Source organism: Balaenoptera physalus, assembly GCF_965194825.1.
Source record: "Balaenoptera physalus genome assembly, chromosome: 12".
Taxonomy (NCBI): Eukaryota; Metazoa; Chordata; class Mammalia; order Artiodactyla; family Balaenopteridae; genus Balaenoptera; species Balaenoptera physalus.
This window is the reverse complement of record NC_138897.1, coordinates 61,360,262-61,374,944: the sequence shown is the minus strand read 5'-3', so window position 1 is coordinate 61,374,944 and position 14,683 is coordinate 61,360,262. Positions and strand designations below refer to the sequence as shown.

Here is a 14,683-nt window from a genome sequence, read left to right as displayed (position 1 = left end):
GCAGACTGATCCAGTGGGTACATATGCTAATTAACCTGAGTCTTTTTCCTTATTTAAAGGAGTCCTTCTTGGCTGAAAGTAGATGATTACTATTACTATAGTGTTAAGAAAGTATGAAGTTTGTGCTGAAAATCCATTGCCATTTGGTACAAATGACATTTGTTCTTTCTGTGAAAGAGAGATGCCCTTGAGTGTGTGTGTACACAGACCCTTCTGATGGGAGCTGAGGAAGGAGCAGCGGCCTCTCGCTGCCTTCGGGGACGGGCAGCATCCCGGGGGGCCGGGAGGGGGGGGCCGAGGTGGACCGGGCTCCCCTAATCACTCTCCGCTGCTCCACTGGTGAAATGGCCGTGGCCCCTTTCCCTCTTTCCCGTCCAACCTGACTTGAATATCTGCCTTGGTGTCCGCGTGCTGAAGCTTGTATGGCTGTAGTGTTGACATCTGTATCTCTGCAGGGCTTACGAAGTGCACGCGTGGGCCCAGAGCATGCAGACTTGGCCCACGTGTCAGTATCGTGTTTGCTGTGCTTTAAAACATCTGCATAGTTTTCAACTGGAAAAAGAAAAAACTTACTAGTGTGATGTCATGAAATGAAAGCTGTTGACAATCTAGGAACAAGAGCCAGCTAACCAGCCGGAAAGTACTCATGCCTTTGGCTGCACATGGCCCTTCTGGAGTGTGTCCTTGAAGCTGCAGGCAAGACCTGAAGAAACGGGCAGAGAGTAAACTCTCATGTTTTGCAAGTTGGTGAAAACAGACTCTCCCAGGGAATTTCATCATCTTTTCAAGTATCATCATAGTTACTCTGGGAAGCCTTGTTTTCCTCTGTTTTAGGGAATGCTGGGTTTAATGAAACTGGTTAAAGATTGAGTTTTTGTTTAAGTGCTCTTTCCAGGTGAAAACTACTTTTTTGGTTTGTTTTAAAGGTAAGAAAGGGAAGGGAAAACTTTACTCTTTTAATCATTACGTTCAGTCTGTGATGGCATATTTGATTATTAGGCACAGCAGTGCCACTAACAAGTTTTTTAAGTTGTCAGAAATTAATTGTAAACATCAGTTCAGTACTTAGTTTATGGCAAAGACAAGCTGTCTTAAGATAAATGGCTCATATTTTGGTGCAGTGTTTGATGTTCAAAACAGAATGGTACAACAATAAACAAATGTAAACTGAATGCATCTGACTCTCTCCTTCAGAGGACATTAAATTCTCTTCTCTAAACTCTTGCCAGAAATTTTTAATTTCCATAAATTAGCATTTTGATCTTTGCTGACACTTAAATTTGTGTATAGAAAGGACTTCTTTTTTGGTGCTTGTTTTTATAAAACCTGACTCCAGAGTGAGGCTACACCCACAGGAACTAACCTCTCCTGCTTTGTAGGTTCTGCCAGGCAGTGATCCATTCATACATATGTGATTTCCAGGGGAGTATCCCCGGCATCCTCCAGGCTGCTTCCTCCGCCGCCCCTCAGCCCTTCAGGGGTCCCCTGAGCGCCTTGCATTAAACCCTTCCTCTGGGTGAATACTACTTAGCCGTCCTGATGTTTTCATCAGCTGTTAGGAGAGTCAAAGTGATCTTGGATCAAAAACCACACCCCCCATGTGATGTTATTTGAGTATCTTTATCCCCTAGACGGCTAAGCACACACTGAGCCTGCCGAGCGCGAGAGCCCGTGTCCGCCATGGCCCCGCTGCGCCACCAGACTGCGCTGTCCTTCCCCGTTGACGGGACGGGACAGGGACAGCGCGCGTGGATGTTTAGGAAGTGGGTGTGGATGCGGGTAAAGCCATGTTTCACTTGTCTCTGATCACAGATACTTCTTTCCTTTCAGACTGCAAATTGTGAGAAATAACTCAAGATGATAGGGTCACTGAGAAAGGTTAATGCACTAACACGGGAGTGACGTCAAATGAAGTTTGCACTGATTTGCTGTCTTTACCGCTGGTCGTCTATCGTTTTTCACCATTTAAGCGTCAGGCCATTTGCTGATGTTAGATGTGGGGGCATAACGTCCCGGTCCTGTCTCTGCTTCTCTCGGGGGGCGCCCTGACCTTCTTTCCAGCAGCCCCTTGTTTCAGAAGTTGTAACCTTGTGCCTGATTGCAGTCCAGGGGCCTGGTCCGCGCGTCTCACTCCCAGGCTCACAGCGCCGGGCCGCTGACATCTGGAGGAGCTGCTCCAAGCCTCCCAGCCTGAGCTCAGCCCAGCTTGCTTCTCTCTGTGCAAGAGGACAGCCTCTCCCTTCTACAGACGCTGACTCCTGTGAACCACGGTCCAGCTTTCATCCCATTGAAGTCAACGCAGAACCTGCTGCAGTCGTGGATAGAGAGCGGAACTTCTCCGTTGTCAATAAATGAGTCAGGATGCACCGGCAGAGGGGGTGTTTTACTTGCTGCTCTAAGCACTGTCTGTGGAGTGGAGGAAAGTAATTCTCTGCCTTCTGTCTGCTCCCTGCCTTTCCGGCTGTTGAGCATTTGTTCCCTTTGGCACCAGGTAAGGTCTTTAAATGGGGTGTGAGGTGGAGAGGGCAGAAGCATGTGCCCACTGGGTTTTCCTGAAAATGCTCCACTGCAGTGGGGTTTTTCCCATGAGTCATTTCTAGGAAGCCACTGCTAGCCAGTCCCCCAGCTGCAGAAACGGGGCAAGCGTGCTACCCCACCCCCATGCCCCGGACAGAGGCCCCGCCTTCTGTTCTTGGCCCCTTCGCCCTAGCTGGTGGAGGGGGTGAGGAAGAAGGCCTCTCTCTCTGTCCACCGGCTGCCCTGGGCTCTCATTTGCAAGCAGTCCTGGAAAAAGCATTCTTACAGCATAAGAGTACCTTGGTGGCTTGATGTCGGCCAAGGAAGCTTGTTTCTATTGTCCACATCTTTCCCTAGGGCTCTGGGGGACATGCCTCCCCGCAGTGGCACTTGGTTGGCCAACAGGTTTTACCAACCTGATTAGCAAAGACCACGTGGAGCTAAGGGTTTGCTGTCCTGCTTGTAGAGGAGTGAGGGGCCTGGGCTTCCTGGGAACAGAGCGTGCTCTCCACGGGGAGAGTCCTGCTTTCCTCAGATGACCTCGGTGTTCATTGTGGTCGGTTTTGTTTTGGGCCTCTTGTTGCCTGGGAGCTCAGGAGTCCTTATAGCTGCATCTGCTGTGAGCTGGGCAGCTGCGGGTTCAATGTGAATGTTCAGCACCTCCTGGAGGAGCCCCGTTTTCAGCTGTGGGGCTCACATGGGGACTCTGACCTCCAAGCATATCTAGTCTGTCTTTACAAGCCAAGAACAACCCCCAAGTGCACGGCGTGGATGCTGAGGGATAACAGATGCATGGTTGAGATGAATTTACTCAAGCTTACTTTCTGCAGCCATTAAAGTCATTTACTGTAGTTTGCTTTTCAGCAGCAACTCTCAATCCAGAAGGCACCAGACTTAACTGGAAGTGTTTTACATCTTTATTGACACTCCCTGTCTTTGCACTTAAGTCGTACATGTCATTCAAGGAGCCCAACAAGCCACATGACAGTCTCTCCTGTGTCCCTCTCAGCCAGGCAAACCCGGGGCGGGGGTGGGGGAGGGAGGGGGGTGGCGAGCCAAACCTGGGACAGCCCACTGCCCACCCTAGGTCTGTGGTGGCACGTGCCACTTCAGTGTTTAAACTCTTCTCCCGCATGCAGGGTAAGTGAAGACAGAAGCAGCTGGCGACAGCTCTGCTCCAGTAAAGCCTGGCCACTGGTGCCAGTTCTGCCTCCTCTCAGCGGCTCGTCCTTCTCCAGCAGCAGGGCGTGATCCCACCGGGCAGCAGTTGGAGCCTCTACGGTCAGCACTCTGTAGGCCCAGCACAGGCCACCCGGAGAGAGCTCAGGCCACGGCAGAGCCAGAGGTGGGAGCTGGGAGACGCAGGGGGAGGAGCCGGTGTGCAGGCAGGGGCGCTTCCGACGTTAGCCCGTGGTCTATTCCTCGCTGCCTTGGCAGCCAGGCGTGGCCTTTACCTGGGGGAGGTGGTGGGGTGTCTGCAGGAAGCTAGACCAGTGCTCCAGTTACACACACGCTGAATACATTAAAGCTGCCGAGTTCCTACAACTCTCACCCCTTCCCTTGCCCGGCCACCTCAGAGGTGGGACAGGAAAGGATATAAGAAAACCCCACTAAACGTGGAGTACATTTCGTCAAAGTCCGTGTGAGCCAACCTGCCCCCAGTCACCACGATGTTGACGCCGTCTCCTGCCTTCAAGTGCACGATAAGGTGGAATGCCCCTGGGCCCCCACAAGTGTGCAGAGCCCCCTGGGGCCGGTGGTATTCCAGGAATTCTCTCTTGTAGCCGGCCGTGTGCAGCTGTGCCACGCTGGCGTTGGCGACCGAAAGGACGGCTTCCACGTACGTGTCCCTCTCGGGGGTGAGCGTGGCCGTGATCAGGTAGCGCCCGTCGTACGGAGCTGTGAAGACCCCTGGGAGGAGGAAAGCAGACACCGGTGTTCACGTGACACCATCACAGCCTTCTGCGACAAGCTGACAGCCCGGATGAAGGCAGACCAGCCTCTGGGTTTGCCCTGGGTGGCCTGGGTTTGGGCTCAAAGTCCTGCTCAGCCTCCCCACGGGAGGCAGGCCCACTCAGGGGCACAGCCCCTCTATACTAAACCCACCCAACGACAGTGACAGTCCCCTTGGCCCACACTGCTCTCGCACTGACCTGGTCCTCACTGCAGACCCAGCAGCAGCCTGAGGGAAAACTGGCCCTTTACTGCGCACACTGGCCTGTACCCCCTCACCCAGGTTTTATCGGTGGGAAGCGGCCATGCCGATCCTGGCTGCCTCTGGGGAGTTTTCTCTGTCACTGAAAGCACCTCGAGGCCAACTTAGAATCGACCTCACGGGCACAATATCCACAAAACGCCTTAGCTGCCTTCTGGGGAGGCAGGACGAAAAAATCCCCACAAGGTCGGTCATTAACGCAGGAAGGAGAGACACTGAGCCAGAGGTGCAGCCACAGCCAGCCCTCCTCCGCTGGAAGAGCCAGGCTCCCTGCTGGACCAGTACCCAGGTGGCATCCACGTGCAGCCAGAAGCGAGCTGGTATTTAGACACACGCTCTGGGGCTGGGGAGGCAGGGGAAGGGCTGGTCGGAGGTGGGGGGGATGAGGTTCGCAGATGTTGCCCATTTGCAGAGCAGCGGCACGTGGGCCCACAGCCAGACCCAGTGCTGGCAGGAGTGGCCACTGCCCAAGGGCTCTGGGGAGGGGGCCGGACATGGACCACTGACCACGGGCTGAGAGCTGAGAAGGAATCTAAGGGCCCTGAGTCTTCAACCTGCCCTGAAACGTGCCAGGCCGCCCAGCTCCCTTCCCCAGCTCTACTTAGTAATTTAGAGCCTGGGGACAGACAGGCCCCAGCACTCCGGGCACATGGCCAGCGTCTGCTCAGGGTCACGCAGAACTCCCTTTACTGAAGCCCTGCTGGAGAGAATGGTTCTGGGCATCCTGGGAACAGGAGAGAAATGTAGGTCACGGTCCCTGTGTGCCGAGAGCACCTGGCCTGTCGGCGTGGAGTGAGGGCCCCGGGGGAAGCCCGACTTGAGCACAAAGCGAAGCAGCCTTCTCACACCCCCGCCTCCAAGCCTGTTAAAAACAGAGTGTGATGCCGAGCTTTACGCCCATGGGCCGGGAGGCCAGGAGCCCCGTTTTTACGCGCTCTGCAGTTCATTCACTTTGATGCTTGCTAAAACCCGAGGCCCCGCGGTCAGGGCGGCAACTCACATCTCTGCCCTTAGAGAGCCGATTCCCTCCCAGGGGCCACGCAGAGCCCCGGCCACCGCGCGCACGCGACACCCCGGTCCGCTAGTGCCCGTGGGCGGGGGGACAGCGGCGGACCAGGGGGTCCTGGCTCTCCTCCCGCAGGTGAGATGCCCGCGGCCCCGAGGACAGCAGCCCAGGCACCGGGGTGGCCTCTCGTCCCCGCTGTCCTCGGGGGCTGGGGACCACGTGGACCGAACCCCCGGCAGGGCGAGCAATTCTGCCCCAGAGCAGGCGCCCCGCGCTGCTGCTGACCCACTTGGGGCTCAGAAACCAGGGATCCTGCAGGCAGCGGCGTGGGCGCACCTGTCGTGGCAGCCGGGAGGGACCTTCCTCACAGCCTCCCGACTGGGAGAGTCCTCCCGAGCGGCCGTGTGTGGGGGCGGACTCACCGGTGCTGGGGTCGTACACGTCCCCGTCGTTCACCAGCACTTTGTTAAAGAGGACGACGCCCGCATCGCTGGGGAAAGGCTTCCGGGTGAGCCCCGCGGAGAAGGACACCAGAGACGGCGCCGGGACCCCTGGGCGGAGAGAGGATGCGCCTGCGGTCAGGCCCCGCCCGAGCCGAGGCCTGCGCGCCGTCCCGAGGGGCAGCCTGGGCCTTGCATTTCGCCTCAAAGTGGGCACACCCCCTCCTCACATCCTGGGCCCGACAGTGCCCTTGTCAGGGTGGCAGGCTGTTGCTGGGAGTGCGCATGCGTGGACTGCGTTGGACGCTGCGTGAGATGGGAGGCTTCGCGCATGCGTGGGCCTTGTGCATGATGTCTGGGGTGCGGGCGCCGAGGCCCCACAAGGTGCTTCTGTGTGAGCGCTTCTGTGATGAGAGCTGTGAGGCTGTGTGCATGCACATGCGAGGCGGGAGCTTTGCGCATGCGTGATGCCATTCGGCGGGGGTGGGGACGGTGCGTGTTCGCGTGCACGCGAGCAAGTGAGCCGGGGAGAGCTGCACCCGTGCCAATGGCCCAGAGGGAAGAGACAGGACCCGCGGTGGGGGTGGGGGTGGGGGGCGGGAAACGGGGGCTGCCCAGGACCGCCCGCCTCGGCCTCCCGTCCTGGCTAACGTACCTGGGGAGGCTACAGGCGGTGACTTGGGGTATCCTGAAAAACAAAACGCAGATGCAATGTCAAAGCCCTAACAAACAGCGCACCTCATTTTCCTGAGCCTCTCCTTTTCTGCCTGTTTCTCACACTGTGTAAGTAGACAGTAAGAGCACCCACTCCCAGCTGCCTGCACAGAGAAGACGGCCCTGAGGATGAACTGGCTGGGGGAATAGGAAGAAGATAGACTGGAGCCTTGGGGCCCAAGCCAGCGAGCAGGCTACAGACTGACATGTCCACTCCCACGCTTGCCCTCCAGGAGCAGGGACTGTTCACTAGCTTTGCCCCCAGGGAGACTGAATGCAGTGTTTGTCATATGGATGTGTGGAAGGAAGGACAGACGTACAAATGAACAAATTGCCCAAAAGAATATAAGCATCCAGGATACGTGGAACTAACAAAAGGAAAACTGTCATCTTAGAAAAAGCACCACACCTGCCTGAGAGCTATGATCACTGGAGCTTGGGGTGGCTGAGAAGGAAGGGCAGTGACCTCACCTCCCCAGCAGCCACGGTGCTTCATTCAGGCAGGCTGTCCGTGCCCGTGGCTGAGTGCCTCCAACTGTCAGCTTGGTTTAACTCTGAGGCAACTGGTTGGTACTATCCTGTGACAGTTGACGTGATCTACCCCAAGCAGCATCACGTGTTTATATGTCATAGCACAGAGCCTCAGTTTCCTCATCTATCAGTAGAATATCAACTTCACAGTGCTGTGGGGAAAGCTGTAGATCCAGCACCTAGTTCAGTCCCTGGCATGCAGTGGGTGTCCCATAAATGCTCGCTCCCTTTTTCTTCTCCCTCCTGCCTTTACCTGACTTCACCTCCTCTACCACCACCACCTCCTTCACCACCACGGTGCTGACCTTCCGACTCACATGAAGCACTTAACTGGCCAAGCACTGACCTAGGCTTTTCTCCATCCTCACAATAACTCTCTGAAGTCCTATTAGTATCCTCCCTTTGCTGTTGACAGAGCTAAGCCTTGCAATGACATAGCTAGGGTTGGAGCCAGAACCTTCCAGCCTACCCACTTTGATGTGTGCTCATCTTTGTGGCTACGCAAGCTCCAGTATCCTCTTGGTTTCCCCAGTACACTTCCTGCTAGGGAGATCAAGGAGCTGCCTGGGTGGTCCAGGTATTACAGCCCATGGCACAAATCTATTTCTAAGTATGATGTACTATCCCCAGGGTACCACAGAACCTTTGGAGAGCCAAGTTTTGGACCTTGTACCCTGAAGGCTGCACCCATGACCCGCAGAGACCCTGCAGCAACCTCCTGGGGCTCAGGCTGCCCCCTCTGTGCATCCTCACCTTCTGTAGCTCAGATGGCCCAGCAGCGGGGGACCCTTACCTGGTGCTCCTGCGTAGCCTTCGGCCCTGGGGATGGGCCCCTGCCCAGTCTGGCCGTCCACGCCCCGGGGCAGTCCCCGCCCCGACATGCCCATCCTGCCCGGGGGCCCGGCCTCTCCAGTCTCCATAATGACCCCGGTGGAGCCAGGCAAGAAGGGCAGCCCCGTCCAGCCGGGCCGCAGCAGCGGGGGCAGTGGCCGGGGGCGTCTCTTGGGCAGGACAGGCTGCTGTCCAGGGTCCTTGGGCGGCGGGGGAGCACTGGACGGCGGTGGAGGGGTCAGCGCTGGAGCAGGTGGCTTGGTGGGGGCCTCTGCCAGGTGCGGGGCCTTCCCTTGCGGCAGAGGCTGGGGTGCTGCTGAGGGCTCCTCCGCTGAGCATTTGGAAAGTGGAAAGAAATACACAGGGTTCAAAACCTCAGACTTGACTGCTCGACCACAGGCCCCTCTGTGAGACTCCGTGGGCATGGCTCCCTGGAACGTGTGTGCTTGGGGGGCTGGCCTGTGGCCTCCGCGGGGTCCCTGGGCTGGGCCCACCAGCAAACACAAGAGCAGCCGCCACAGAGTGGGGACAGCCTGCCTGGACCGCCTGCCCAGGGGAGGGGGATCTTCACCCTCTTTCTTCATGATGGTCACACTCCAAAACAGCACCCCAAACTCCCCGATTTCACTACATGGTGATGCCACAGGGGTATCTGCCTGCTTGCTGCCACCCACAGCCTTGCATTCTCTCAAACAAGCCAGTCTCACGGTCACTGTGGACAGCCTCACAAGCCGAGGGCCTGCTGGGTGCAGACATCACGGGACCCAGGCAGGTGTCAGGGAGCTCGGGCTGCCTCTGCAGCAGGCACAGTTCCCAAAGGAGTGGCAGTGCCCCCCCACCTCTCACCACAGCCTTAAGATCACCAACTGAGGGAATTTCCACTGCAGAAAAGTCCTGATTCACATTTCCCTGCCCTCTTGGGATGGCGCTGTGACACAAGCGGGAAGCTGCCACCCTTTCCTCCTATGAATACATTCCTGGAACTACCTTCCAGGAAGCCCTTCCTAAGGCCTGTAAGACAGCTAAAAATAACCAGGACTGGTCACAATACCATCCTCAAAAGCCAAACCCCACCCACCTCCTCAATCTGTATTATGCCTGCAATGGCCCAGCTTCCATGGCTACAAAATTATGACCAAGCAAAATCAGTAACTGCATTGTGCCCCACTGTCTAGTTTTGTTTTAAAACTCACAAAGGTAATTATGGCAGATCGAACCCATGCTCCCCCTCTCCACTCACAGGTTACTAGCCCACCTCCAGCCCCAAAGGGAGACTATTTCTCAAATAGCCTTTCCCACCCAGTACACTCCATGAGAGGATTAATCCCTAAGGAAAATGATTTGAATGAAGTGATCACTTTCTAATTTCCCCCATGGATGGACAGAACTAATACCATTCTAGATGCACTGAAGATAAGTTCATTCACACCATACAATGGAAAGGCATCAGGCCTTAATTCTCTTCAGGACTCTGGTGGGAAGAGTTGGGTTGGGCATAGAAACTGAGGCCGAGCAATTCCCGACATGGGGACACCACGAGCCACAGTGAAGGACAAGAGTGAGAAAGGAAACCAACGAACAAAAAGGAACTTTAAAGAGATAATACAAGAAAATAAACGTGTAATAAGGCGTGCTCCTCACTAGCGAGGATGCCCACAGGCTTCTCCAAGTGTGTAACTTTAGCTTCTGCCCTAAATAAACCGCTTCATTGCGTGCTCTCTCACACGTACTGTGCTTCTAATAAACGCTGTGCCTGCTTTAAACAAAAACAAAAAAAAAGTAATAATCTCAGAAACAGAAGACACTGCATCCAAAGTATAAGAATAGATTGGTATTAAGAGAGGCCTAACCAGAGAATAAAGATGAGTCTTTGCTGATTAAAAATATACTTGCCAAAATAAGAAAATTCAATGAAACAGTTGGTAGATAAAATCAAGGTGCTCTTTCAGAAGGTAGACCAGGAAGAGAAAATAAAGGACAATAGGAGAGAAACCATAGGAAAATTAGACTCTTTCCAACCCAGAAGTCTTTCCCAAAAAGAAAGATCGGAAAAATGGGTATAGGGATGATGAGGTAGTAAGGAGAAACTCAAATACACAATTTCTCAGAACTAAGAAAGATCCCAGCACAATTATTGAATGAAAGACCCAAACCAAAGCATATTCAGAACACTGAGGATAAAGAGAAGACCACACAAACTGTCAGGGGAAAACGAAAAAGTGACCTCAACTCAGAAGGGCATCATCAGCCTTCTCAACAGTACTGGAAACCAGAAGACAAAAGAACACCTTCAAATTCTGAGGGAATATCATTGCTAACCTTGAATTCTATACCCAGCTAAAATATCTGCCAGTTGTGAAACTAGAATAAAGACATTTCCAGGCATGCACTATTTAAAGACAAACAAGCAAAACTGTCGAGCACCCTTTCTTAGAAAGCTATTGGAAAATGTACTCCACTGAAACAAGGGAGTAAACCATGAAAGAAAGAAATGCAGAGTAAAGAAAAGGGTCTAAGACAGGAGAGAGGTTCAAGAAATTTCTAGGATGGTAGTGAAGGAAGTTTCAGATTGAAAGCTTTAGAGCAAGTCCAGAGAATAAGCAGTCCAGACTGGGTCAGGAAGAGAACTCCCGGAGGGAGGTCACTAATTTAAAAAATGGAACTGACAAATGATCTGGTAATTTTTACGGTATTGAGAGGGTATCAGAGGGTGAGAAGAATCCAAAACAGATATGTAAAATCTAGCAAATAATAATGCAGCACTACTACTAATTCAGAGAAAAGCAAAACAAAAAGCAGCATGATCACATTTGGCCATTATTGAGCTGTTTAGCTCCTCATAGCATAAATACTGACTTGATTTTTGTGGCATAACTCCACTGGGAGCTGGGAGGAGGGGAAGCAGGGGGAGACACGAGAGAGCCTAATACATAGGCTAATGTCTACAGCTGATAAGTAATATATATAATGTCAAATAATACCCATATAGAGATATCTAAAGCTAATAAATTGATGGTAAACATCAGGAGGAGAAAACAGCTGAGTGGCACGTGGCCACCTCTGGGGTGAGAAGGGTAACAGGGAAAAGGGGACAGGAAAGCTGGTTTTCATTATAAACTTCTCAGAACTATTTCATTTTTATAAGACATAATTATGGAAGACACCCAGGGCCTGTCTCTAAACTCTTTTCCCTCCAGTCCAAGCTCAGGTCCCTCCTTGTCTGTCTCCCCCTCCCTCCTCATGCTGTTTCCAGGCTCACAAGCTGGCGTCCCTCCCAGGGGCACAGGCTCCTGCCTTAGCCCCACCTCCCTTCTCTGCTGGAGATGCTCCTCCAGCATCACCCCTCTCTCCTCCGTCTCTTTCCTTCCACCCCACCAGCTCCTTCCCTTTAGCCCACGTTTATGTGTCTCCACCCAAAATTTAAAAACAAGTACTTTTCCTCAGTCCTACAACCCTCAATGAATTACAGTTGACAAAGCACCTAAAAATAGTCAAGTACAAGCCCCTCAACCGGGTCCTTATTTTTGTACCTATCCCCCCCCAAACCCTTCAAACTAGCCCTCTTTCTCTGAAGCCCCCCTGTCTGTCGCTTGCCCCATCACCTAGTCCAGGTGCTCTCTCTTATCACACACGCCCCGATCTGGGCTAAGTCCAGCTGATTCTAATTTTGAATCGTCCTTTGGGTCCTTCCTCCACACCTTTCTCAGAATGCTCTTAGAACACGTCCTAGCCATCTTCCCTGCTCAGAAATCTCCAGTTGTCCTCCACTGCTCATAAAATCCAACAGAATCTCCTCTGTCATCCGTGTCCCCACCCCCTGCCCCATCGCCTCCTGCCACCTTCAGTACCCCCACTGGGGCCCGGCTCTCATCTGAGCATCCCTGCCTTTGTGCTTTGCTGTTCGCACTCCCTAAAGTGCCTCTTCAGGTGCCCTCACCAAAACACACCTCTCCCTGCAGTCCCGGTTCAGACACCCCCTCCTCATGAAGCCGTCATGAATCTGCCCAGTAGGGCTTGAACATCCTGCCTCCGAACCATGAACCACTTTGGCGTCTAAGGGGTCTTTTCAGTTTTTTACATCTCTCCTTTCTTGCTGGATGATGAGCACTTGAGGACACATTTTAATGATCTTTTATCCCCAGGGCCTGGCACGTGACATTGAGACATCTAAGTATTTGGTGAATGAGGGAAGGCTGGAAGTACAGCAGGTACCATGGGCTGCACCCTCACTCCTGCCAACCATTCAATTAGGCGCCCTCATTTTGCCAACGATAATCATTCTGGGGTCCTATAAGGGCAATGCCAGTGCCTAGAGTCAGTGATGGTTCTCTTTCACGTTCACCACTCCCTCAACACCCAGGCTTGTCATAGCAAGTGGAAGGTAGAGGGAAACAAATGAACAACCTGCTTGGGCCAAATATCCTCCACCAATCTCCGTGGGGAGTCCATCCAGCACACTGCACAGGACAGGCGGCTCCAAAACACCACTCACATCACAGCAAAGACGGTCACGAGAAAGCTGCCCCAGCTCCAGACTGCTCCCCAGCCCTGGCCCCCAGCACAGGCTCAGCCCAGCGCATCACGTGGTGTTTCTAATGCACACATTTATTACGTGGTTGTAACAAAGACTGGACGGCATCTTGCTCATTCTGGAAAGATAACTCTGGCAGTCAATGTCTTTCCAAAGCGAACATATGTTTCTAATCCAGAGAGTGACCATTTGTACTGAGTTCCTCATAAGAGCCAAGTGTTGCTGCCCATGTTTCACGTGCGAGGAATGAGGAGGAATGATCAGCCGCACGTGCGCTTGCTTTTGTTCCAGAACTTGCCCCAAGGCGCTGGTCCTGATGCCACAGTGTGGCCTTGTGCCACTGTGCGCGCGATGGGCAGGGCCACAGCCTTACCAAGGATGGACCTGACACCATGTAGGAAAGGCCACTCCCTCTCCATTAAAGTTCTTATTAAAAGCCAATTTCAACTTTGCTAAGACAAAGACCTGCCTAAGGAAATCCCCAAGAGTCCACGAGACTGACATGCCTTCCTCCGCTGTCAGGAGCCTGGGTGGTCTGGCTTCTCCTGCAGCCGCCAGAGAACCCTGCAGAGTGGCAGCTAAATCGCCAAAGTTCCGGCCCCGTGGCTGTGCCTGGCAACTTGGTGGTATCTTGTCACAGAGCAGGGATGCGGGGACAGACACGGGCCTTGGACGTTAGAGTCTTGTTGGTGGTGTGGCTGAAGGAAAGCCACAGAAACCTCCTGAGTTATCAGCTCAGCCGTCACTCGGGCTAAACCGGCAAAGCCTCCTGACAAGCCGGCGGAATCGGTGCCAATCAGATGAAGTGATGGGTGCAGGGGCGCGTCACTGACTGTAAAACACTGTGCAAACGTCAAGGGCAATTCCCGGTTGGGGGGAAGCTGAGCTGCCTGGCATCCCAGGGGTGTGTCTGCTGACCAAACCCTGCAACTATGGGGGACTATTTTAAAGATGTCAATCAAGCCTTCTGACTTCATATTTTCTTTTATTTATTTATTTTTTGGCCACGCCGCACAGCTTGCAGGATCTTAGTTCCTCGACCAGGGACTGAACCTGTGCCCTCAGCAGTGACAGCGTGGAGTCCTAACCACTGGACTTCCAGGGAATTCCCAAGACTTCTGACTTTTAAAAAAAACCCATCCACCTGCTGACATACAGCAGGCTAAGTGGACGGAGGGCCACACTGCCCGGCAAAGCTCAGTTCTTGGGAAGCGCCTGAGAAACGCGAGGCTCAGCAGGAGGTTCCCCGGGACCGTGTTGCTCTCACTGACCGGCACAGGGCGGGCACGAGGCAGGGGCTTCCGAGGAGACGCTTGCTGGTCTCCCCGCAGAAAGGCTGAGGGAAGACAGGCCGTGGAGGCATGTGAAGGACTCTCAGGACTGGGGAGACAACCCACAGAAACCCTGCACTGCTCCCCTGACAGCAGAGGAAGGGAAACCATGCGTGCGCAGGAACGGTCCTACTCAGAGCAAATGGCAGTCGAAATGCTGCTTTGGGCTTTGGTTGGAACGAAGAGGAAAAGCGTTCAAGCTCGTCCAAGGGGCGCTGTGGTTCCATCACAGAAGGGCCCGGACCGACTCTTCCTCTAGAGGACAGAGCCCACTGGCCCAGCCGAGAAAGGAGTCCAGACGTGATCACACGGAAGCCCGTGGAATCAGGCTCAAGAAGGGAGACAGGTCGACATTTCTGAAAAGTACAACCTAGAGAACACTGACACAGAGAGACGGCTCCGGCCGCTCCTGCTGACATCGGGGGCAGCTCATTTGGGACCGAGAGTCATTCGATGTCACTGAATCCCAGAGAGGCCGACCCAAGCATCATCACTGGGGGATTTTTTTTGGTAGAAATTCACAAGCTGATTCTAAGTTGTATATGGAAATGCAGAGACAGGATCTAC

The 14,683-nt window shown here is 53.8% G+C and overlaps 1 protein-coding gene across 1 annotated transcript in view; it reads right to left on the bottom strand.

Annotated features, from left to right (window-relative positions):
* Positions 1-931: 931 nt before the first annotated feature.
* EMILIN2 (elastin microfibril interfacer 2) overlaps positions 932-14,683 on the bottom strand; it is a 53,014-nt gene continuing 39,262 nt past the window's right edge. The window contains exons 5-8 of the mRNA XM_082418617.1: positions 8,217-8,585; positions 6,834-6,866; positions 6,161-6,289; positions 932-4,428 (exon numbers count right to left, since the gene is read on the bottom strand). Coding sequence (XP_082274743.1) covers positions 4,091-4,428; positions 6,161-6,289; positions 6,834-6,866; positions 8,217-8,585 — 869 coding nt within the window. The 3' untranslated portion in view covers positions 932-4,090. The remainder of the gene's footprint in view (positions 4,429-6,160; positions 6,290-6,833; positions 6,867-8,216; positions 8,586-14,683) is intronic.